We start from the raw sequence: 26522 nt of genomic DNA, 5'->3' as shown, positions 1-26522 counted from the left end.
CCGACACTCTCATCCGCCTAGCTGAACTCGTCCTCACACTCAACAACTTCTCTTTTGACTCCTCCCACTTCCTACAGACTAAGGGGGTGGCCATGGGCACCCGCATGGGCCCCAGCTATGCCTGCCTCTTTGTAGGTTACGTGGAACAGTCCCTCTTCCGCACCTACACAGGCCCCAAACGCCACCTCTTCCTCCGGTACATTGATGACTGTATCGGCGCCGCCTCTTGCTCCCCAGAGGAGCTCAAACAGTTCATCCACTTCACCAACACCTTCCACCCCAACCTTCAGTTCACCTGGGCCATCTCCAGCACATCCCTCACCTTCCTGGGCCTCTCAGTCTCCATCTCAGGCAGCCAGCTTGTAACTGATGTCCATTTCAAGCCCACCGACTCCCACAGCTACCTAGAATACACCTCCTCCCACCCACCCTCCTGCAAAAATTCCATCCCCTATTCCCAATTCCTCCGCCTCCGCCGCATCTGCTCCCACGATAAGACATTCCACTCCCGCACATCCCAGATGTCCAAGTTCTTTAAGGACCACAACTTTCCCCCCACAGTGATCGAGAACGCCCTTGACCGCGTCTCCCGCATTTCCCGCAACACATCCCTCACACCCCGCCCCCGCCACAACCGCCCTAAGAGGATCCCCCTCGTTCTCACACACCACCCTACCAACCTCCGGATACAACGCATCATCCTCCGACACTTCCGCCATTTACAATCCGACCCCACCACCCAAGACATTTTTCCATCCCCACCCCTGTCTGCTTTCCGGAGAGACCACTCTCTCCGTGACTCCCTTGTTCGCTCCACACTGCCCTCCAACCCCACCACACCCGGCACCTTCCCCTGCAACCGCAGGAAATGCTACACTTGTCCCCACACCTCCTCCCTCACCCCTATCCCAGGCCCCAAGATGACATTCCACATTAAGCAGAGGTTCACCTGCACATCTGCCAATGTGGTGTACTGCATCCACTGTACCCGGTGTGGCATCCTCTACATTGGGGAAACCAAGCGGAGGCTTGGGGACAGCTTTGCAGAACACCTCCGCTCAGTTCGCAACAAACAACTGCACCTCCCAGTCGCAAACCATTTCCACTCCCCCTCCCATTCTCTAGATGACATGTCCATCATGGGCCTCCTGCACTGCCACAATGATGCCACCCGAAGGTTGCAGGAACAGCAACTCATATTCCGCCTGGGAACCCTGCAGCCTAATGGTATCAATGTGGACTTCACCAGTTTCAAAATCTCCCCTTCCCCTACTGCATCCCTAAACCAGCCCAGTTCGTCCCCTCCCCCCACTGCACCACACAACCAGCCCAGCTCTTCCCCCCCACCCACTGCATCCCAAAACCAGTCCAACCTGTCTCTGCCTCCCTAACCTGTTCTTCCTCTCACCCATCCCTTCCTCCCACCCCAAGCCGCACCCCCATCTACCTACTAACCTCATCCCACCCCCTTGACCTGTCCGTCTTCCCTGGCCTGACCTATCCCCTCCCTACCTCCCCACCTATACTCTCTCCACCTATCTTCTTTACTCTCCATCTTCGGTCCGCCTCCCCCTCCCTCCCTATTTATTCCAGTTCCCTCTCCCCATCCTCCTCTCTGATGTAGGGTCTAGGCCTGAAACGTCAGCTTTTGTGCTCCTGAGATGCTGCTTGGCCTGCTGTGTTCATCCAGCCTCACATTTTATTATCTTGGTAATCCAGGCTGATCACTCTCTCCCAAAGCAAGATACACTAAACTTACCTAACAACTATGAGCCAGGATTAGATCTATTATATCCACAACAATACAATAATGTAACTGTAAAGAGCCAGGAACTAATAGCATGTGTCCTAGTGTGAGCACATTCATGGCAGCACGGGAATGGTAACACATTGATGGTCTAAGCAGTGTTCGTCCAAAAAAACAAAGCAGTTAGACAAAGAACTCACATCTTTCCAAGTTGAAAGTGACTACTGTAAACAACTGGGAACCAAAACACAATCATAATGCACGGCTACATAACAGGAAATCACGTCTGAAACATTATAGAACGCACAATATCATCAAGGATGTACCATCTGGATAAAGCAGGAGAGCTAATTTTGAAATTAATTTGCTTTTTTTTGAGGGGTATAGTCCTAAGGTTATTGACAAAGAAGCAAAGGAAGGTTTATTGATGGCAAAACAGTTGAGGTTTTGGAACGTCACTTTGTGGGGTCAAATTGAATTTCATAGTTCAAATGAATCTCAACTGGCATTGGTGTATTAAACAATACAATTGGAAGACAATCACCTAGATTTTGCTGGAGCATGCTCTGTGAGCTGATCTTTCCCTCAACCTTCATCTCACAAATGTTTGTACTGTAAACTGCTGGAAGTGAGCACTGTTAACAGCATAGTGGAGACAATAAGAACATCAGAGACCTTCGTAAATGACAGGACTAACGCTCGTCTCCCTTACTCATTAAGCTTAAGGATTAAGACTGAAGCAAGAAAGTCAAAGAAGAAAATAAGTTCAACTAGAGTCAAATCACGGCAAGAACAAGAAGTAAAGAGAGAGAAAGGAAGTTTAGATGAAGAAATAAAAAATGTTGGGAAGAGTCAGAAAAACAATTCAATTCTTACATTTTTAAAATTTCAAATGATGACCTTAAGGAACAAGACTCCACAGTTTAAATTGTTTTCTTCTTGGGAAGGAGGGGTTGATTGACATTGCAGGAATCTAACTTTCCTCATTAAAAAGTAACAGACCTTAACTTGCTTCAGCAGATTTAACTGACAGCTAAATGGCTGAAATCAGCATTTTTATGAAATCCATAGGGAATGCTGAAGGGGAGCTGCCTGTTTCTGATGAGGCTAATAGTGGAGTGATGCAAATTATCTAGTGACTTGTGGCAATTTGCAATTCAGGGATGTGCCTGCTTACAAGTTGCTGAATGATTACTGTTAAACACCCCATTACTCTTGGCAACTATCAGATGGGGGATCTGAACTGGGATGAGCTCCCAGCTTTAAGGCTTGTACCAGTTTTAAGGGTTGTACTTTAAATCTAGTCAGGCTCCAGAAATATAATTTGCAATCTACATCAATCCACAAGACTGGCATCCACAAATAGTTTTGATCATTTGACATAATTTATCAATATGGTCAGCATTGTGATGATAGGTCGTGACGATTGATATCAACATTAGGGTCAGATAAGTAAACATCAGCCACTCAAGACGGAATGTTTATAATGACAGCAGCTACTGTATCAGGCCCAGACATTGTTCTTACTAGCTTAATCTGGGAGGTTACTATGCGTGATGCAAGAGGAGTTAATGAGCAACTTAAATTACATTGTTGGCACTTGACAACAAAAATTGTTGTATCACTACACTTCAAAAAGGATTGCATGTGTGGACACTCACTAAGTGGTTCAGCTGATAAAGGATACAATCAAATCATCCAATAGAAAGACCCAGATTTAATTGCCTTATTGTAAAGAATTCACTGAAGAGACAAAAGTTGCTATCCTTGCGTTTAATGCTTCAAGATTTAGGAAGGAAAACCAACCATGGCTCTCCATTTTGGATGCTATCCATCTACACTTTGATAAATAGTATATTTGTCAGAACATGAGATGAGTACAGGCTCATCATTGTTGTGATGTGTCCTCTTCCTCATGAATTGTCTCAACCACAGACAGTTTCGAAAAAAACCTTGCAAGAGGGAGAAGCACTGGAGGGTTAATGATGGCCGTGGAAAACTTACCTTCAAATGCTGGAGCACCTGCAGAGCAGAAGCAGAGAAAAAATACTTTTAAAAGCAACTTAAGCTCTCAGCCGGTTAGGAAAAAGCACCACGCAATGTCGCTGAAGCTGTGCAGACCAGAAGATTGATCAGTTCGTTTCAATGTCTGTCCTGAGTTGATGCAAGATTGAACAGCAAATTGGGAATTGCAGTTGGCAACATTCCAACATGTGAGAAGTCTCCATTAGGAACTGTTCATAAATGAAAATCTGTTTAGGTCAGCTGTGACAGCCCCATAACTAACACTGCTCGTGCAGATTGACCACTCAGGTGATGTAAAGGCAGGCTGCTGTTATCTTGGATCCATACTCCAACAACAGTCAGACTTTCTAGGAGAAGACACTAGTAACTAGGAGTCACGATTTCAAGATTGTCAGCAAGAGAGTTGGCGTGAGTTGAGGAGAAATGCCTTTACTCTGAATATATATTTCAAAGTGATGAAATTATACAGCTACAGAGTTAGGGTTGGAGAATGTCAGTTGCTGGGTAGCTGTTTCTGAGGCCATTACAGGCATGATGGGCCAAATGGCTCCCTTCTGTACTGTAAAATTCTAACAAGGATGCATTTGACAAACAAAATAGTTAATGCATCTCTGCTGTGTACTGTAGCTCATTATGTCGAAGTTGGAATGCTGGATTTTTAAAAATAAAGTAATTGACAAATGCTTAAGTTCATCTTGTCATTTCTCTCTTATGCTTGTTCACAACCCACATGTCTCAGTTTATCAAAAATATCCAATTTTTGTCCAGTAATTTCCCAGTAAGGGAGGCTGTATCAAACAGCAAGACAGACAGGACAATAACACAATTTTAAACCATATTATGTGGCTCATGATTGTTATACAGCAGTGACACCAAAAGCACAAAACAAAATTAATTAGTGAAATGTTCCAAAGTGCTTCACAAGGGAAAAATGTACGCTTTAAAAGTTAATTCTTCAGATGTCAGTAATGCTGGGAAGTGATAGATATTGTCAATCCATATTTACACAAGGGTAGCACTGTGGATAGCACTGCTGCCTCACAGCACCAGGGACCTGGGTTTGATTCCAAAGGTGACTGTGTGGAGTTTCAGTGTTCCAGTTTCCTCCCACAGTCCAAACATGTGCAGTTAGGCGTTTTAAAACCCAATGCCTGTTACGGGGTGAGGTGGGTGGGATGCTCTTCAGAGGGTCACAGCAGGTTCAATTGCTATTGGCATTAGTCAAATATATGGCATCTGCACTATGAATGAAACCAAAGCATTTTACAATTACCACTTTATGTACAAAGAAAATTAATTTCCACACTGACCTTCTTTGACAGAAATCTTCAGACATCTAACAGTATTTCTTAAGAATTCCATATGGTCAGACATAGCATTATTACAGCTGTATTACAGCCAGTATTTGGGCTGCAGTAAGTGATGTGATCGCTGCATGTAATGTTTAGTTCATTGATGGTGTTAACATTTCAGAAACAAATTCCAGCAGCAAAATAAAACATTTCCCGAGAGGAACAATGAATAAATCTCTCACCCGGAAAGTTTCAGGCAGCATTGTTTCTAAGAATGGTCATAGTTCACAAACTACATAACTTGAAAAGCTATTTTAGGCATCAAATATACATCACCAGCATAACAAGGTGTGAACACAGCAGGCCAAGCAGCATCTCAGGAGCACAAAAGCAGACGTTTCGGGCCTAGACCCTTCATCAGAGAGGGGGATGGGGAGCGAGTTCTGGAATAAATAGGGAGAGAGGGGGAGGCCTCCCCCATTTCCCCAATGGATCAGATAGCAAATGGAGCACATTGCCACTACTCACTTAGGGTAGTCTGCTGAAAATCAAGCCTAACTATTCTCAGAGTTATCACAAAAGTTAAAGATTTTTAAAATTACACAGAATTCCCTGATTTACCTGACTTGCAGATCCAAGTAGACAAAATGGACCAGATTTCTAGAATTACCAAGAATTACCATTTGTTACAAATAAATAGACTTTAGCTGCAGGTAAACATTCATGAACTGTTGACCATAATTCTGCTGGATAAAATTCTAACTCCTTATAAGCCTCCCCTCTGCACACACATACAGACAGACACAAAAAAAATGGATGTGATAGGCAGGGGAAAAGTCTGGGAAGGCAGTTCAATGGTCCTAAACATAGCATTTGCTGAGATAATCATTTTTGCTGATCAGAACTCAGGTTCTTGATCTCGCTTCTCCAGATACTCTCAGGAAGGACAGGGTGACTGACTCACATGTATAAACTTCTCTGAATTATCAGCTAAGGGGTTGCACACTTAGGATAGAACATAGAACAATACAGCACAGAACAGGACCTTCGGTCCTCGATGTTGCGCTGACCTGTGAACTAATCTAAGCCCCTCCCCCTACACTATCCCATCATTATCCATATGCTTATCCAAGGACTGTTTAAATGCCCCTAATGTGGCTGAGTTAACTACATTGGCAGGCAGGGCGTTCCACGCCCTTACCACTCTCTGAGTAAAGAACCTGCCTCTGACATCTGTCTGAAATCTATCACCCCTCAATTTGTAGCTATGCCCCCTTGTACAAGCTGAAGTCATCATCCTTGGAAAAAGACTCTCACTGTCCACCCTATCTAATCCTCTGACCATCTTGTATGTGTCTATTTAATCCCCTGTTAGCCTCTTTCCCTCCAATGAGAACAGACCCAAGTCCCTCAGCCTTTCTTCATAAGGCCCTTGCTCCAGACCAGGCAACATCCTGGTAAATTTCCTCTGCACCTTTTTCAATGCTTCCACATCCTTCCTGTAATGGGGTGACCAGAACTGCATGCAATATTCCAAATGAGGCTGCACTAGCACTTCGTACAGTTGCAGCATGACATCACGGCTCCAGAACTCAATCCCTCTATCAATAAAACCTAACACACCGTAAGCCTTCTTAACAGCACTATCAACCTGGGTGGCAACTTTCAAAGATCTATGTACATGGACACCATGATCCCTCTGCACATCCACACCACCAAGAATCTTTCCATTGACCCAGTATTCTGCCTTCCTATTATTCCTCCCGAAGTGAATCACCTCACATTTATCCGTATTAAACTACATTTGCCACCTTTCAGACCAATTCTGTAGAGACGAGGAGGAATTTCTTCTCTCAGAGGTAGGGAATTTATAGAACTCTTTACCCCAGAGGGCTGTCAAGACTGGGTTGCTAAGTATATTCAAGGCCGAGATAGACCAATTTTAAATCAGTAATGAAATTGAAGATTATGGGGAAAAGGCAAGAAAGATGGGTTGAAGATTATCAGATTAGCCATGATCTCGTTGATTGGCAGAGCAGACTCAATGGGGTGAATGGTCTACTTCTGCTCCTACGTGTTATGGTCTTAATTAAAAGTGCCAGTTTATGGCAATTGGAAAAGGGGAATAAACTGGCTATCTCCAGGTTTGAAATGCTTTTTACAGCAGAACAAAAATAGTTCCCTCTCCTCCCGAGGTCCAATAGTTTCTGCCAAAACATTCACAGCCCCAAGCTGTTCAGCTATCTGGGAGCCAATTACAGACACAGTTGGCAGACTGAAGGCCTACAATTACAGCATTGAAAAGACATCTGGATGGGTACATGAATGGGAAGGGTTTAGAGGGATATGTGCCATAAATGGGAAAATGGGACTAGATCATATTAGGGTATCTGCCAGGGCAGATGAGTTGGGCCGAAGGGTCTATTTCTGTGCTGTATCACTCTGCAGCTTTATAAGCAGTGACTAGTCAACAGACCAATCAGCTACTTGTTGCTAGTCATTCATACATACCTCTTGGCTCCATCTCATCTGCAAACTAGGTTTCTAATAGTTTCACAAGCAATTGTGCAAATAGTAATTACAATGAGTGTCAGGCTACTTGCTTCTTAAAAAAAATACAGCAATGCTTAGAATTTAAAACAAATTTCTTTCCCTTTTAGTCCACGATCAAAAATATAGAAAAATAGTAAGGTATGGTCTTTATAGCACAGAACAAAATCTGATCCGATGCGTTGTATGTTTGTGAATGTCAGTTAAGAAGTAGACAAGGATGGGCTTCAGTATCCTTAAAGGCGATTTTTTGCTAAAATGTTCACTTCTTTTGCAAACATAAAAATGAAGTACAAGAGAGTTGGTTTGGACGCTTCAGAAACACACTTAGTTTGAGACAGAATCTGTTGAAGAACGGGCAATTTTTAAAAGCTGTTTAAAGTGGTACAGCTTTTTGTAAACCTTTCTTTAAACAGATTCAACAGTATGCACCCAACTTCTTTATATAAAGACATTATATTACTTAATTTGCGGAGTTAAGTAAGATCTTGCTTTTTGACAGTACCCTTTTAAGCCAAGATGCTTTTATGCACAGTGTAAACACAAACTGTCATAGACTTACGTTTATGTAAAAACATCTAATCATGGACTAAATGTGTACCACCACATTCACAATAGTGGGATGCACGTATTGATTTGAACTTTCTCTTCTCTCCTATTCATGCACAAATTTCTGAGTCCCATTAACATCACTAGCTATAGAATAAGATTACCAGAGGATTTTATTCAAATTAACAAGGAATTGATTGATGAATATCACATAGTTGAGTGAAAGGAAAGAAATACTTACATGCTAGGTTTCTCATGGTCAGTGCTAATTATATCAGCTTCCCATGAGGACAGAGGGCCACAGTGACACAGTGTGCATTATCTTCAGCACGTCCCAAAGTAGATATTTTTATAAGGAAACTATGTAGCATGGGGAGGGCAACAATATGAGCTGAAACTCCAACTTCACTATTTAAACACAACCTTGTCAAACTCTTTCCAAACTGAAAAAGTGAAGTAATGTGCCTAGTCTTTGTTTTGGTTGAAAAACTGTTGGAAAGATGGCAGGACAATGAAAGAGGAATGATCAGGCAGCACCGAGCTTAGAATAGAATAAAGGAACATACATTTTTTAAATTTCCCAAAAAATTCAAAGTGCTTAATAGCCAACACTGTCGATAATGAAGGGAAACAAAACAATTAATTAGTATCGCAAGGCTGCACAAATCACACTGAGATAAATTAGCAGATAATAACGACTGATCTGACGAAGAATTGTTGAACAACTTCGGTCAAACAGTTAGAATAAATGTCATTGAGGCATATAAGATCCCAAAGAGTCTTCTGAGGATGGATTCAGGGAATGTATGTTTTGTTGTGGGCACAGTTTACGGAAAACAGATCTCTCTTCTGAAATGGAGAAAAGGAGAAATATTTCACTTTCAGCCGGTGGAGTTCTCTTCCTCAGACAGGGTCGGTGAATTTCACAGAATCACAGAATTGGTGTGGCAGACCAGAAGGCTATTTGACCCATTGTGTCTGCACTGGTGGATGAATTGGTTCAAAACAGAGTTAGATTTTTGATAGACAAGAGTATGAAAGGTAATGGGGAGGGTTGGAGGGGACTAGTAAACAGGAAAGGGGTGTCCAGACAGCTGTTCTCTTATTAAATGATCAAACAGGCTCAAAAAGTTGAATTGTCTACTCCTGTTCCTACATCGTAAATTCCTATAATTTATTTTGGTGATACTGGCTGAGGTACCAGGAAACTCCTCTGCAGTTCCTGAAATAGTGCCAAGGGACAGGATCTTTCAGGTTTATCTGAGAGGGAAGACAGAATTTCAGGCTAATACCTCACCTGAAAGATTGCAACTCTGACAATGGAACTTTAAAATGTCACCTTCTGACTTACTTACTTCACTGAGCTGAGGATAACATTTTTCGCTGACTCTATACAATTACTGTACAATATTTAAAAGCATTTTGACAGGTACAGGAAGGGACATGGGCAAAACACTGGCAAATGGGACTAGTTTAGTTCAGGAAATCTGGTCAGAACAGATGGGTTGGGCTGAATGGTCTGCTCCGAACTTTATGACTATACCTCTAAGTGTGTACATTAAAAGAAGAATGCACGACTCAGACAGAAGATCATTTGGTTTACATCGAATAGGATTATATCAGCTGAAATTTTGCTGACATGATTAATTCTCACTCAGCAATGCAACAGCAGACCAGCAAAGTCCCAGGTCCAGTTTAAGGTCTGTGCTTGTGATCTCTGTTGGAAGGATGGCAGGGTGATCTAGTTACTAAACTGTGTTAAGGAGTGGAGATTGTGTGCCTGTGCATGTGTGTGTGCACATGTGCACGTGTAAGTGTGTGTGGTTGATGAAGGATAAAACAGATTGTGCTTGAAAGTAAAGCCGTCTACAATCAAATAATTTGCAAACATTTACTGTTATGTCATGTGAGGAATGAGCTCTTGGGCATTCCAAAGCCCATAGATTGTCCAACCCTGAAGAAGTTAACATCTTCAGTTATGCAATAAAATTGGTGGAAAATGGGCATATATACATACAATATAAATAATCATTACATTTTCTGTATCCTACACGTGCTCAAATTCTTCCTTTTCATCAGCCTAAGTACTATTTCCCAATATCCGGCCCCTGCAGGTTACGTAAACAATGGAGCACCTAAAGGAAATCTATATACGCCAATGCATCAAGCTGAAGTCAACTAGAATTTCCTAAAGCACAACAGCCTGATTAAACAATCACCTGAAACAGAAAGGAGATCCACAGGCAATCAACAAGTATTTAAATGAATGGTATACATTATTGGAAGTTAGTGAAATATTTGATGAGAAGCATTTTGCTATCTTGCTGAGGAATGTTTCAGGAAACACCCAGTACATGTCACAACCTGGTCTGTAATCTCCACTACACTGAAAATATGTGTCGTAACTAGCTTTTGGGTTTTCTGTCTTTTTTGTTTGGCTTGCCACCATACTGTTCACAGGCAATGGATACCTTTGACTAAATTGTTTCCCTGTTTTTGAACTCCTCTTTACCTCACTCCTTCTGATCTCAGTACCCTCCTCCATCCCTATAACTCTGTTAGACCTTTGCACTGTCTGATTCAAACTTCTTGCAACATCTCAAATTTTAATCACTCCACCACTGGCTGCTGACAGTCCAGGAATTCCCTTGCTTTACGTTCCCACCTCTCTCTCCTCCTCCTCCATGGCACACCTTAATTCTTACCTCGCTGACCAAGCCTTTGATTGTCTCTCCTAACATCTCCTTATATGGTCAGGTATCAAATTTTGTTTGAGAATGCTTCCATGCAGTTCTTCACGGTGTTTTACTGAACTTTAGATGTCAGATAAACAGAAATTGTTGTTGTTACTGGAGCAGACAGTAGTAGAAATCCATGTTCCCCAACCCCAGTTCCCTGAGGCAACAAAAATGCCATTAACATCTCCACCATCTTCACCAGGGCCTGTATGAGTCACTGGCACATTGTGCCATCAAAGAGCCTCAGCCCCATTTGGAATTAATTTTTAAACCAGTTATACTTGACCAGAGTCGCAATGACACCAGTATCTATCTGTCAAGGTCATAGCCAGTCCTGTAGGTTTTTCAGAATTACAGAATGATTGTGCAGGTTCATTAAACTCAATGAATACATTTGCTGAGACATTATTCTTCAGCGGCAAGTCAGTGTGGTTTCAGCAGTGAACCCATGACCTCCCTCAGCTCAATGGTCTACATTAATACAAACAGTACAAGATCAGTATGCAGTCATTTCGCATGTTCCCGTTCTTGGAAAGAGTTTTCAATTAGTTCCACAGCTCCAGACCTTTCCTACAGCCCAGTAATTTTCCCTTCTTCAAGCACCGAATCTGGTTTCAGGCCTCCTTTCAGGCTGGGCATCACATATCATGACAACTTGTTACATATCAGGATCTTCCCCCCGCCCCTCCCATCTCTCTTCCAATTCTTTTGACAATTACGGTATATTAAAACCCTGTCTTCTGAAAGATGCAGTGAGGATGTTTGAATCATGTTCAGGAACAAGTCTGTTAACATTTCTCCAGGATGTTGCCAGCTTTTCACCTGTTTCCTGTGACAGAGAAAACTGCACTTTTACTGATGAAGGGTCTAGGCAAAAACGTCAGCATTTGTGCTCCTGAGATGCTGCTGGGCCTGCTGTGTTCATCCAGCTCCACACTTTGTTATCTTGCACTTTTACTCACCTAGCTCCACATTTTAGAATACTAACCTTAGGAAAGGCCTCCCTTTAAGGGCTACTGGCTGAGCTATTCAGTGCCTGGGGAAAGTGAGACTGGCATGTGCCATGTATCCACTGCCGACTCCCTACTAAAATTCCATTTGAGGAACTGCAATAGGTATAGGACAGTTTCTCGTCTGGTTTGATTAATTAAACAGTCAGCACAACTGGAATGGTTAGATAACCAACTGCACCAGGGTTAAAACAGAGTGCAAATTCCTACAGTTTTAAAAATGTAAAGGTCTTGAAACCAGAATCTACATTCTGTAGAATCAAAAGTGCACAACGAAATAATTGACACAGGAATCACTAATATCCTGCAAGATAATGAAATGTGAGGCTGGATGAACACAGCAGGCCCAGCAGCATCTCAGGAGCACAAAAGCTGACGTTTCGGGCCTAGACCCTTCATCAGAGAGGGGGATGGGGAGAGGGAGCTGGAATAAATAGGGAGAGAGGGGGAGGTGGACCGAAGATGGAGAGTAAAGAAGATAGGTGGAGAGGAGAGTATAGGTGGGGAGGTAGGGAGGGGATAGGTCAGTCCAGGGAAGACGGACAGGTCAAGGAGGTGGGATGAGGTTGGTAGGTAGGAGATGGGGGTGCGGCTTGGGGTGGGAGGAAGGGATGGGTGAGAGGAAGAACAGGTTAGGGAGGCAGAGACAGGTTGGGCTGGTTTTGGGATGCAGTGGGTGGAGGGGAAGAGCTGGGCTGGTTTTGGGATGCAGTTGGGGGGAGGGGACGAACTGGGCTGGTTTTGTGATGTGATGGGAGAAGGGGAGATTTTGAAGCTGGTGATGTCCACATTGATACCATTGGGCTGCAGGGTTCCCAAGCGGAATATGAGTTGCTGTTCCTGCAACCTTCGGGTGGCATCATTATGGCAGTGCAGGAGGCCCATGATGGACATGTCATCTAAAGAATGGGAGGGGGAGTGGAAATGGTTTGCGACTGGGAGGTGCAGTTGTTTATTGCGAACCGAGCAGAGGTGTTCTGCAAAGCGGTTCCCAAGCCTCTGCTTGGTTTCCCCAATGTAGAGGAAGCCACACAGAGGAAGTCATTCCTTTAATAAATCCTTCCACATTAAGCAGAGGTTCACCTGCACCTCTGCCAATGTGGTATACTGCATCCACTGTACCTGGTGTGGCTTCCTCTACATTGGGGAAACCAAGCGGAGGCTTGGGGACCGCTTTGCGGAACACCTCCGCTCGGTTTGCAATAAACAACTGCACCTCCCAGTTGCAAACCATTTCCACTCCCGCTCCCATTCTTTAGATGACATGTCCATCATGGGCCTCCTGCAGTGCCACAATGATGCCACCCGAAGGTTGCAGGAACAGCAACTCATATTCCGCTTGGGAACCCTGCAGCCCAATGGTATCAATGTGGACTTCACCAGCTTCAAAATCTCCCCTTCCCCCAACGCATCCCAAAACCAGTCCAACCTGTCTCTGCCTCCCTAACCTGTTCTTCCTCTCACCCATCCCTTCCTCCCACCCCAAGCCGCACCTCCATCTCCTACCTACTAACCTCATCCCACCTCCTTGACCTGTCCGTCTTCCCTGGACTGACCTATCCCCTCCCTACCTCCCCACCTATACTCTCCTCTCCACCTATCTTCTTTTCTCTCCATCTTCGGTCCGCCTCCCCCTCTCTCCCTATTTATTCCAGAACCCTCACCCCATCCCCCTCTCTGATGAAGGGTCTAGGCCCAAAACGTCAGCTTTTGTGCTCCTGAGATGCTGCTGGGCCTGCTGTGTTCATCCAGCCTCACATTTCATTTATCTTGGATTCTCCAACATCTGCAGTTCCCATTATTACCAATATCCTGCAACAAGCTGTTTATGAAAGCATAGCACCACCTACAGGTAAATATCAATTAATAGGAAATCAAACCCTCCCAACTTATAAAGTTCCTAGGGTTCAGGTAAACATTACTGATCCATCAATGAACAGAGTGTGGGCACGCAGCCACCACTCTCAATATTGTTCACTGTAAGTTACAAAATTAGTCAAATTAGAGAATTCTCCAGTTGAAATCCCAACCATAAATGGGACAAAACTGTATCAAAGGTTGATGCTGACATTTTATAAACTTAAAAATAATGGATGAACAAAACTCTTACTTTGGATCGTCACCAGTTATTATTCGGGACAAGTACAACATTTTGTCTCTCAATTTTATTATTATTAAAACTGCCAACTGAATGTATAAAAACCAAAAGAACTGCGGATGCTGTAAATCAGGAACCAAAACAAAGTTGCTGAAAAAGCTCAGCAGGTCTGGCAGCATCTGTGAAGGAGAAAACAGAGTTAACATTTCGGATAGTACTGACCCTTCCTCAGAACTGATAGTAGCTGGAAAAACGTCCGTTTATATGCAGAAAATAGGGAAGTGGTTGGGGTAGGGAGTAAACGATAGGATGGAGCCCAAAGGGAGAGAAAGGCAGTTGGACAGATAAAGGAGTTGCTAATGATCAGGCTGGGAGGGTGAATAGTTGGTAATGGGGACTGTTAGTGACTAACAACAGGGGGTGTGTAATGGCAGGTGATGAGGTAACAAGGCTTGGTGAGTGGGGTAGGGGGCTGGGGCTTTGGGGAGTTTAGGCCCTAAAATTATTGAAATCAATATTGAGTCCAGATGGCTGTAGGGTGCCCAAGTGGAAAATGAGGTGTTGTTCCTCCAGCTTGCGTTGGGCTTCACTGGAACACTATAGCAGGCTGGAGACAGAGATGTTGGCCAGGGAGCAGGGCAGTGCATTGAAGTGGCAGGCAACAGGTAGTTCAGGGTCTTTTTTGCAAGCAGGACGTAGGTCGCCAAGTCTACACTTCATTTCCCCAATGTAGGGGAGACCACATTGTGAGCAGCGAATGCAGTAGACCAGATTCTTGGAAATGCAGGTGAAGTGTTGCTTCATCTGGAAGGTATGTTTGGGGCCTTCGATACTGGGGAGGGAGGAGGTAAATGGGCAGGTGTTGCAACTTCGCCAGTTACAGGGGAAGGTGCCATGGGGCTGTGGGGAGGTGTTGGGGGTGAAGAAAGTGTGGACGAGGGTGACCAGAGGGAACGGTCCCTGCGGAAGATGGACAAGGGAGGGGAGGGGAATATGTGTCTGTATATGAATTTATAAATTGTATAAAAGTGAATGTATAAATTTACATTAAAAACACAAATTGAATGGCAAAACAAAGGAAATTGTTTAAATTATTGCAATGAATCAATTTGATTGTTGTACATTCCAATCTAACTCAATTATGCTCCAACCAATGTCCATGTCCACAGATAACAGTCACAAGAATCTAATTTTTCCTTTAACTTGCTCAAAGATTAAGCCAAATTGTGTTTGTATAATAACTTCATGAGTGAAGTGATACCCTCTCCCTGTATTTTATGCTAGCTGGCTGCTTAGGCCATTCTACTCTGAAGACCTATGCAGAGACCAATAGACAGTGTGAGATACAGAGTGATTAGCAACAATAGTGTTTAAACTGTGCCAGAGCACAGAATGTTTATAATAGCTAGACTCAGAGAATCTAGACATCTGCAGAGCAGAATGCTGTAATTTGCAACTCTGAGCGTTTGCCAACAGAACAGGGCACCAAAAATGAAATATAGTGAAGATCCCACCAAGCAAAGTGACCATTAACACAGAGCACAGCAGCCAGAGTCTGTATATTAGTGAGGTGAAGGTAGCCAAGTCCACAGAGCTCAGCAGTTCTTAATGCTTTTCTGACCTTCAAGGAGTTATTTCAAAATAGTAAGAATGTTTTAAGAGCATGCAATTTCCTTTCTTTTGCCATTCAATTCATGTTTCAATGTAAGTTTATACATTCACTTGGCAGTTTTAATAATGAAATTGAGAAACAAGATGTTGTAAATGCCCCTACTAAAAACTGGCGATGATCCTGAGTGATGTGAGAAGGAAGACAATGGAGTACTTTCAGTGTTATACTCACTGAAAGACCTTGTCCATCCTTTATGACAAGGCTGACTCATCCTGCCTGTCAGTTAGGCAGGTCCATAGTACTACACTGTTAATGATCAATCTACTGGCCTAACTTATTAACCAAGAATCAAATGGGGCTGACACACAGCTACAGAAATTCCTGCAAGCCAATGCTTTATCAGGTTGAGTGGTTTTATCTGAATAAACATTTGGAATTTGAACAATGCTCCATTTGTACATGGAGAACAAATACTTTAGTGGGCTTAGGTCAGTGGGTTGTCCATCTGTGGGAAACGGTGCGAGCCCCATATTAGGAAGATAGGTAATTTGGGAGGAATCTTCCTGTAACAGCAGGGAGACTTGGCTTCTGGCTGGAGAGCCAGTGAGAAACCCACCCAGCATCTTCTGAGGAATACCCACTGCACCTTCTACGCATCAAATAATTCCATGGCCAGTAGTGTGGGCCTTTGTTCAGAATCAAATTCCCATGGGTGCACATCTCTTCCTCCCAATGGTGTCTCAGAATAGGGGTAGAGATGAAGAGGAATTTATTTTCTTAGGCGGAGTGATTCTGTGGAAGTCTTTAATGCTGAGGGCTGCTGACTCTGGGTCATTAGGTATATTCATGGCCGAGATGAACAGATTTTTAATCAGTCAGGGTATCAAGGGTTATGTGGAAAAAGCAGCAAAGTGGAGTTGAGGATTATCAGATCGGCCATTATCTCATGAATAGTGCAACAGATTTAATGGGCTGAATGGCCTACTTCTGCTCCTATTGTCCTTTTAAATACCTATTACCAGACACCCAGTCTGCCAAAGAGCTTTCTTCAAAATGATTATTTTTGTTTCAACCTAACAAGAGATTATTCATTTGCTAACACTTCACTATAGAGAAAATCAGCAGCACAGTGGCTCAATGGTTAGCACTGCTGCCTCACAGCGCCAGGGACCTGCGTTCAATTCCACCCTCAGGAGACTGTCTGTGTTGAGCTTGCACATTCTCCCTGCGTCTGTGTGGGTTTCATCGGGTGCTCTAGTTTCCTCTCACAGTCCAAAGATATGCAAGTTAGGTAGAATGGCCCATAATATTCAGGGATGTGCAGACTGGGTGGGTTAGCCATGGGAAATGCAGGGTTACAGGGATAGGTAGGGAGATGAGTCTGGGTGGGATGCTGTTCAGAGGGTCAGTGTGGATCCATTAGGCCGAATGGCCTGTTTCCACTCTGAAGGGATTCTATGAGAGACAGTAACACCCAAGGTCTCTAACCTGATTCTTTTTTCTAAAAAATGAGCAGCTCAGCATTTGCAAAATAATAATATTTTTAAGTACTGCAGCAAATTTCCAATGGCATTGCTCACTGGATTTTTAGTTGTTTTCAGATTAGATGATGATGTGAGGATACTGGTTGATTGCATTTAATACCATCCCTGGAGAGGACAAAATACATGACAAATTTAATCTGTTATAGATTAATAATTCAAAACCAACTTGAGCTGCTACTGGACTGTAAACAATAATGTGTCACATCTTTCCTTTCACATTTTATTATGATCACCACATGGAAATCTAAACCAAAACATCCACATTTATCTCTTGGCTCCCAAATGAAAAAAATTACTAACTTTTTGTAACTTTAATACAAATCAAAATCAATAAAGATTAAATATGAATTAGGAGTCAAACAATACATGAATAAAAGGTCAATTCCTTCCTAAGTAGCAAATTTTCCTTTTTGTATTGCTTTTCTGTTAAAGACTGTGACACGTAGCTTCTCTATTTTTAAATAAAGCTTTTGAAATTTGATTGAATATAATTGATTATTTTTTAATGTGTGGTAGCTTTTTCAACATCTAAGTACATCCACAACAGCTTCTCTCTAACCCATAGGTGCTGAAGTCCACTATAGCACTCCCAAGTGCCAGCCCAATTTTCAGCCAACAACAATAATTAGATACAGCTCGGTTGAGAACAGTCCAGAACCTCGTACTGCGACAAAATAGTTAAATTTTAAAAGAGTGGCAAAGGAGTTGAATTCATTCTGTTTAATGTCAGTAATGAAGTCACTAAGTTAGATGAAATCCTCTATCTGCTCTTATATTTAAAATTGCTCATCCGATTGTCTTCAGAAAACTAATGACATATAAATACATCATTTTAAAAAATCTTAAATGCTTTTAACTCTTAAGTATCAAATCTTATATGCTTTTAACCCTTAAGTATCATGCAAGCAGAAACAATCAGAATGTACACTGCAGATGCTGGCAGCTGAACGCCAAAAGCATCAACATTGTTCGAACATGAAACAATAAAGTAACAGTAACAAACAGTAAATGTTTGAGCAGGTACATGGTGTCTCTACATTGCAAACCTTCCAACAGAGGCAACCAAGAAAATCACTCGTACAACAGAGTATGTTCTATCACCAGCTGCAACTCAACCCCACTTGTATAAAAAAAAACCTTTAATCCTTCCAGTTGAGAAATATGATCCAGTTTTTCTGTTTGGGAATGGAAAGCAGACGTAAGAACTCTCCTCAGTCCCACAGGCCAATACACCATTGGCACATGTGATGTTCATGTGAAACATTGTAGGCTGTGGGGACATTTCAATGGGTCGCAGGTCTTGTTACAAGAACCTGTGCAGACCCCTGACGCATTTCTGGTTAAGTGTAGCCTCAGATACACTGCTGCTCAGTAAATGGGGCCGAGAGATCATTTCAGCAGGGTGGAGATACGTGTTTATTAGCTGTCTTATCACGTGCAATCATAACAATCCCAACAGTAACTTTACAGACTCCCTGCGCTGTTCCTCCTCCAGTGGAAAGAATTGGTCTGGCTAACTCCTGCAGTATCAGTAATTCCCTGTACATTCCAAAAGCTTCACAACAAATTCTAGAAAAACTGCCATATAATCGAAGTCAACAATATTTGTTTGATTCACCTAGATCACTTTTTAAAAATCAAACCAATAGATTCCAGTAGTTCTGAATATTTGAAGGTGTCGCTCAAATGCTTGAAATTGCTGATCCTGACCTGTGCCACCATGTACGATGCCATAGGAGTCCAATGTGAATGCTGAAATTAAGCATCTGCCTCCAAAAGACAAAGAAGTGTATGGTGGAGCCTGGTTCAATCTAGACTTTCAAGAGGAACTTGGATTTGTGGCAAGAGAGAGTGTGCAGGGCTACAGGGAGAAAGCAGGGGGAATGGAACTTGGTGCGTTGCTTAATTGAATAGCCGATAGATAAGCTGAATGGTCTCGTTCGGTGCTGCAACAATTCTGTGATCCTGTGAAAACAGTCAGTTGGATTAGGGCAGAAGATGCTGGACCACATTTAAGCATTACTGGCCTATCCCCTTCACTGTGGCCGTGAACACCCAGCACCAAATTAGCTGTGAGCTAAATAATGTCAGACCTCTGAGGCATCAGGTTAAACTCATCTTTTAAGAACCTATGGCTACTTTCTACTTAACTGCATGATATTTTCAAGGCCCTTGAAATTCCTTCATTAATGTTTAATGTTCCTTCATTGTAGTCTCAGTAATCCTCCTGGTTTTCAGCCATGACTTCTCCTGACACTCAGTCCTGCTCTCTTAGAGAAGTGACGAGATACATGAAAGTCACAACACGTTGATCCCTAAAGTAGCAGCAAAGTAGAACTTGCGAGTACTAAGTAAGCTAGAATGATGCATGAGTGATGTGTTCCAATGTAAAATCTAATATACAAGTAATAATAACGAAGTTGTGTTACATTTTATAATTACCTGAATAAATAACTCATTGATGCAATTTGTGGCTGAGATTTTTAAGGTTGAACATTTGGTTCTGCCATTATTCTCTATTTCAGATAGCAATCAATCAATCCTTGCTCGACATCATCTTACTCTACAATCATGGCTTCTCAATTTTTAGATTTACTATTTAAAAGTATTGCACTTAGTGAGACTGTCACACTGTAGGGCGTTCTGGGAAGGGGGAGGTTGATATAAAACATCCTATTCTTCCAGTCCCAATCCCTAACGAAGCACCTCACTACCCATGCACTCACCCCATCCTTAACTCCTCTGCCCCTGCCACCCACAAAACCACAACCCCCCAAAGGAAAGAATGAAAACTTCGGACAAGGCCAGGATTTGTCACATGATGGGACTGTCTCCCTCAGTCAAATAGGTTTCAATTAACATTTGAAGAATGTGACTCATTGTTGGGTACTTACGCCCCTCACATCCTCTCGTCCAGATCACCACAATCACCCACTGGCCACTGCTCTCACTCCTCTGACATACTCTCAACATGTGTATTTTTAGAATACATCCAGTAGTAGATATGTACAGCATAGAAACTGACCCTTTGGTCTAACTTGTTCATGCTGACCAGATATCCTAAATTAATCTAGTCCCATTTGCCAGCATTTGGTCCATATCCCTCTAAATCCTTCCTATTCATCCAGATTCTTTTTAAATGTTGTGATTGTACCAGCTTCCATAACTGCCTCTGGCAGCTCATTCCATCCATGCACCACTCTCTGAAAGAAAAAAGTGCCCCTTAGGTCCCTTTTACATCTTTCCCTTCTCGCCTTTAACCGATGCTCTCCAGCTTTAGGCTCCCTACCCTGGGGAAAAGACCGTGGCTCTTCACCTTATCCATGCCCCTCACAATTTTATGAATTGCTGTAAGGTCACCCCTCAGCCTTAGATTCCGGCTGTGCGAGTGTGTGGCCAGACCAATGCAGAACTGTTTTTTCAAGAATCCCCATAGTGTGGAAACAGGCCCTTTGGCCCAACAAGTCCACCCAGATCCATCCTCCTATAAACCCACCTAATCTACACACCCCTGAACACTATGAGCAATTTAGCACAGCTAATCCACCTAGCCTGCACATCTTACGGATATGGGAGGAAACCGAAGGAAACCCATGTAGACACAGGGAGAACGTGCAAACTCCGCACAGTTGTCCGAGTGTGGAATCAGACCTGGGTCACTGTTGCTGTGAGGCTGCAGTGCTAACCACAGAGCCACTATGCCGCCCTCAAAGTCTAAACCACTTTCCAGGCCCTGTGCAGTAAATTGATTAGCTCTCTCACTGCTGATATCCAAACAGGCCTTCAGCATATCAACATCATGGCAAAGGACCCCCATGCTGATCCTTCTTTGGTACAATACATCAATGGTCTATGAAATATTTAAAATAAAATTTTACCACGCTTCTTTGGGGCATCTGGCACCTTCTCCTTTTTCTTTTCTTTTCTCTCAAATGCCTTTTTGATATCAGAGACATTAATGGCCTCCTCAGGCTTTCTCTCATTCAAATGTTCTGCCATCTTGGTTGTCTGCTGTGCTGGCTCCTTGGGGTCTGCGGATGTCACATGATGTACTGGCAACACAAGCATTGCAGAGGCATCGATGGAAGTTTGAGCCTCAGAGGCTGACCCTGTACCTCCAGGTAAGATACTATGCTCCCTTCCATGCCCAGCCATCATAGTGCAGTAGTCAGTAGCTCTTTTGCCTGGTTCAGGTGCACTGATGGGTCCCTGCTCCAGGTTTTGATTGAACTCCACCTCGCTGCTACCCTTTTGGGTAGGTGATCCACCAACATCAACTTGGTCATGCCCATTTCCTGGTCTGCTTGTTGGAGTTTTGCGCTGCCCACTGTCTTCTGAACTTTCATTAACTTCACAAACCTGCTCCTTTTGTAAGGTTTCATTAGCTGTGCTGGCTTGATGTCCATGCACAAGACCGTGTTTTTGGATTTGGGTCATGTGATCAAATTGACACTCTTCAGTCTTATGAGAGTCAATGTCCTTCACATCAAGTTTATTTTTCTGCTCATTTTGTACCATTTCATTGGATTTATTAAGTTGGTCTGCTTGCTGAGACAGACTGTCCTGTCCACTGCTCTCAGTATTACTAGGTGGCCACTGCTCTTGGATACTTTTGTCAAAGTTAGCTTCTCCATGGCAGAGAGTTTCGGTTTTATTTACTGCCTGTCTAGCCAGTACAAAATGGTTCAATCCAGACTTATCTGTATTTTCCAGACGTTGAGGAGGAGAGACATCTCTTCCATCCTGATTATTGTTGCTGGTATTTTCATGCTTTGAGGCTTGCTCCAGATTATTGCTCTGTCCCCAGTCAATGAGGCAAAATGTATTAGGTTGGACTTTGGTATTAAATACGTCTGCCTCTGTGAAAGGTGCACTTTGGTTTAACCTACTGCCATCCAGTTTGGTTTCCTCAGCCGGGCAGATGTTCCATCCAGCGCCAGTCTTCAAAGTTTGATTGGGCTGACTGACTTGTTCACCGACAATAGCATGAGTGGAACCTTCATCGTCCATTTGTGTCTCCTCCCCAAGGTCGAAAGGGCTGAACCTTCTCTCAGGGTAATCTTCTAGTGCAACATCTCTACGGTCTTCAGGGGACATCACTTTCTTCAGCAGAATTTTATCCTCCATTTGTTCAGTTTGGTTACATTCTTCATCTTGTGGGCTTAGATTACTGTAATCAGTTGTACCAATTTGATCCCCTTGCAGGAACAAATTGTTCACACTTGCATCTCCACAAGACGATGCAGGCAGTTCTGATGAGCAGCTTGCATCATTGAGCTGGTTCACTTGTTGATCTGGTTTACTGATGTACAGCTCAGTCTGAGAGAGAAAACGCTTCAGACTACGCTCACTTCCACAAAGCTTGATTTCAGTGACAGAATGGTCACAGGGACTTTCCCCCATGGTTTTCTGACACAAATTGGCTGTAGTGTTTTCAGTTTCTTTGTCTTTGATACTTTGTTTTTCTGCCTCCTTCTCACTGTACCTCTCTGTTGAGAAAATCTGATTAAAGGCCATCTTGGATGGACCTCCCACCAGTTCACCTGCTGATTCCACAGTGCCTTGCTGTTCAATTACAAGGTTTGAGGTAGCCTCACCTTCCTGGGAGTACTGCCATCCAAGTGGTCCTGTGTTTGGGGTCTTGATAGTTTCTTCCCGCAGCAGTTCCTCATTCAGTTGTTTCTCCTGAGGCAATTGCTCACTGGGCTCTGGAACTGCTTCTTCGACTTTCTCGAACTCCTTGTTGCACACCCATTCTGATCCACCTTCATCCTGCTGAACAGCCAATAGCTGGTTTCTTGGGCATCTGCTTTCCTGCTCTTGCAAAGTCGGATCACTTTCCAAAGCTGTTTTGCATGTTGGAACAATGTACCCATTTTCCATCCTCTGTTTATTTTTAGTTTCAGCTTCCATTCCGTCACAAATAGAAAAAGCTTCCTCTACACCACTATTATTTTCTATATCCCCCTCGGTATTTACTGTTGGAGAACCCAGTTTCTGAGCAAAATTTTTGCTGTCCATTCTCTCAGTGTGAGGCAGTCCCTCAGCCTCGTTTTCCTGATGCTTCACTCTATGTTCAGGGAGTGAAGTGTCTGTGACACCGAGCTGTACTGTGCAGTACAAAGAAGCAACAGGCTCCACTTTGTTCAAGCTCACTTCAATATTTGCACCTCTGTCTGGGTTATCATCTCGCTTTTCCTGGGTTTCTTCAATGTCTTCAAGGCTTTTCATTTTTTCCATTTTAACACTTGATCAATGAGAGGAAATATCACACGAGTTATTACAGAAAGTGGAGCTTGTTTAACAGACAACCAACCTCCACTGAATGTGCACCAGCTACTGTCCTTTTAAAGCCATGTAGTTGGATATTTTGCCATAAGGGCTCATCCCTTTCGTACTAGGGTGATGTAATGAATGAGATTAAGCAGAAATTTAAACAAGGGGCAGCTGATTGGCTATATTTAACAGAGTTGAGTAACAGAGCATGAGTTACGCCAAGAATATTCACTGCAGCAACAACAATTAAACCAAGAATAAAATCCACTCATGAGATATACACACACTTTACTGCAACCCAGCTTTGTTTAATTTTTTTTGTCTATTAATTCCTACCTTTTTTCACAACCTGCAGGTAAACTAAAAGCTGGTTTTGTCCAGAATGCACACTGAGAGCAGCTGAAATGAAAGCTCTGGCAAACTGCGAGGCAGCAGCACAATCTCTTATCTTAATCACTGACCTCTGGTTTACATACCAACACACATAAAGGTTTGCATTGTAGCCCCTGCATCTGCTTATTGGTTAAAACTGTGGCCTTTGAAGAGATAAAATTTAAATTATTGCCATTGGTTCTTTGCTGTGCAATGCTGTAGAACACATCGGTTTGACAAACACAGTGCTGTCACTTTGAAATCCAGGCAGACATCATTGTATCTTATCTCGCTTTCCCCACTGCCCATCAATCCCTCACCTACTAAACATTATTCAGACTGCAGCCTTTGATAGGTTCATTTGAGGACATATTAAAAATTTGCAGACAAAATCTGATTGGCTTCTGTTGGTAATTATACTGCACAAGCATAGGAATCAGTAGGAGTAGGCCATTCAACCCCTTTGGGCTGCTCCAACATTTACTCAGGTAATGGTTGCAGAGACAGCAAGCAATGTGGCCTGCACTGCATGTCATTTTGGCAAGTCAGTACTACAGGCATTAGGAACATGTATTTAGTCTACTCTAACACCTTGATTGGAGGCATTCTGATAGACCCGATGGCATGCAAAGCATTTCAATGTGAATACCCTGCAGCACACCTTTGCAGGCTATTCCATCGAAATCTTCATCGAGTGCCCTTCAGCAACCTCACCTCAACTGGCATCTGTGCCGTTTTTATTCACTGCCTGCAGGCCATGTGTGATTCATAAATCACCACTCCAGATTCTCCCTCTACATTGCCCCTTACAGTTCACACAGAGACCCTATCCAAGATGGTGTTGAGTATGACAGATTGAGACACTGTTTCTTCATCATCTGTGTTCTGCTCCTCTTGGACATCACAATCCCTCTGTAGTCCTTGACACCATAGAAGTTCTTGTTTATTCTAAAAGAGAAAAAGTTAAGGGCAGTTTTGCGATCAGGGAAGGTGTAAGTAGAGAAGCAAAAGCAGTCTGTTTGCAACCTTTAATATTTCTGTATCAGAGACACCGCAGGATGAGGGGAATTAAAATTTGAGAAGATGAATTAGGTAGGACTGTGTACTCATTTTCATTGATTTCAGCCCTGCCTCTGACCATGGTCTCAATTATAGTTATTTCAATGAAAGCCAGAACCATTTCCTATATCGGGGTGAAGGTATTACAGCCATACTTGCCCTTGATAATCAGGTGGTTTTTTAAGCCACCTTATCCTGCAGGACTGAAACATGTGCCAGGGAGGGTGGTGCAATCTCTTTGTTGATATGCCCGCGATAGCTGACTAGCTAGCAGTGTGTGCAAACAGGGAATTGGATAGGAGGCTTTCAGCAGTACTGTGTGAGAAGATCAGGTGAATCTATGAATGTGAGGCACAAGTCATGTTTGTATGACATTGCTGGTAGGTGGGTAGAAGGGGATAGTGACTAGAGTAAAGCGGGATGTTTGTGGTTCATCTGTAAACATAGCATTTGAAGATGCAATTGCAGACCTTGATCGCTCATGTAAGGACATTAGACTTATTTGTGCATGGAGCCCAGGTCTTCAGGGCAAGTTTGCTTGCATTGACAGTAATGGATCTCTGGTGTCAATGCCTTTACAGTGTCTATCTGGAGAGTCTGTTTTCTCCCTGTGCATAGAGAACTTAACTCCTCCTGTCCACCAGAGTGGCATCAGACAACTCTGCAATTTGTTTTCTGCCCTAGTGGGTTATAGAGACAGAAGGGGCAATGTTATGGAGGAATTTTAAAACAGGGGTGAGGATTTTAATATTGAGGTGTTGTCTAACGAGTGGCCCGTGAAGCATCAAATGGTGGCGAATACAATTTGGAGCAAGTTAGAATACAAGCAACAGAGTTTTGGCTGATCACAATTTGAAGCCAGCAAGGGTACCAGTGGAGTAATCGAGCTGAGGTAATAAAGGATTGGATGAGGATTTCAGCAGCAAATAAGCCAAAGCAGGTTCAGAGTTGAGCAATATAAAGAAGATGGAAGTCTCCTATTATTCAATTATAGTTCATAATTTCCATTTATTAAATAAAAAGAAGATTTACACACACAATGTTCCAAAGGAGAGTTAATGGATTAACCACCACAATAGCTAGTGCTTTAATTTGAATCAAGGTCTGCAAATGCATCTTCAAATGCCTTTGTTATGTGCACTTGAATGAGTGCAGTGAAGAGTCTGTAATGTTGCTGCTTTGGTGCCATCTCAAGTACAGGGTACCGGGGTACAGAATACTTAACTATGTGCAGATAGACTTGATAGAATCATAAATAAAAATTCAGCATAAGAATAAAGAAGTTTCCTTTTTAAAAAACAACTGAATTTTAGACTTTTCACCGAGTCTATGCCAGCCTTCAGAACACCCAGGCCAAATCTCTAGAACGTGCTGATCTTCAAATCTCAAGGTCTCACTTTCAGTCCCCAAGGGCCCTCATCCTGGTCTGGCCTGGGACTCACCTCAGAAGCTCACTGTGCCCTTGCCAGCCTGGCCTGGCACTCGCCTCAAGGACGCACCTGGACTCACCGCCACCTACGTTGGCTTAACCTGGGACTTTGATACCATTGGGCTGCAGGGTTCCCATGTGGACTTCACCAGCTTCAAAATCTCCTCTTCCCCCACCGCATCCCAAAACCAGCCCAGTTCGTTCCCTCCCCCCACTGCACC

General features: G+C 43.1%; 1 protein-coding gene across 1 annotated transcript in view; it reads right to left on the bottom strand.

The window, feature by feature from the left end:
- The window catches only part of LOC125464034 (coronin-1C-like), a 171267-nt gene extending 147777 nt beyond the window's left edge, over positions 1–23490 (bottom strand). Inside the window, exon 1 of the mRNA XM_048556002.2 lies at positions 21044–23490. Coding sequence (XP_048411959.1) covers positions 21044–23405 — 2362 coding nt within the window. The 5' untranslated portion in view covers positions 23406–23490. The remainder of the gene's footprint in view (positions 1–21043) is intronic.
- Positions 23491–26522: the final 3032 nt, after the last annotated feature.

Source organism: Stegostoma tigrinum, chromosome 26 (genome assembly GCF_030684315.1).
Source record: "Stegostoma tigrinum isolate sSteTig4 chromosome 26, sSteTig4.hap1, whole genome shotgun sequence".
In the NCBI taxonomy this organism is placed as follows: Eukaryota; Metazoa; Chordata; class Chondrichthyes; order Orectolobiformes; family Stegostomatidae; genus Stegostoma; species Stegostoma tigrinum.
The sequence above is the reverse complement of the archived record's forward strand: the minus strand, read 5'-3'. Positions and strand labels throughout refer to the sequence as shown.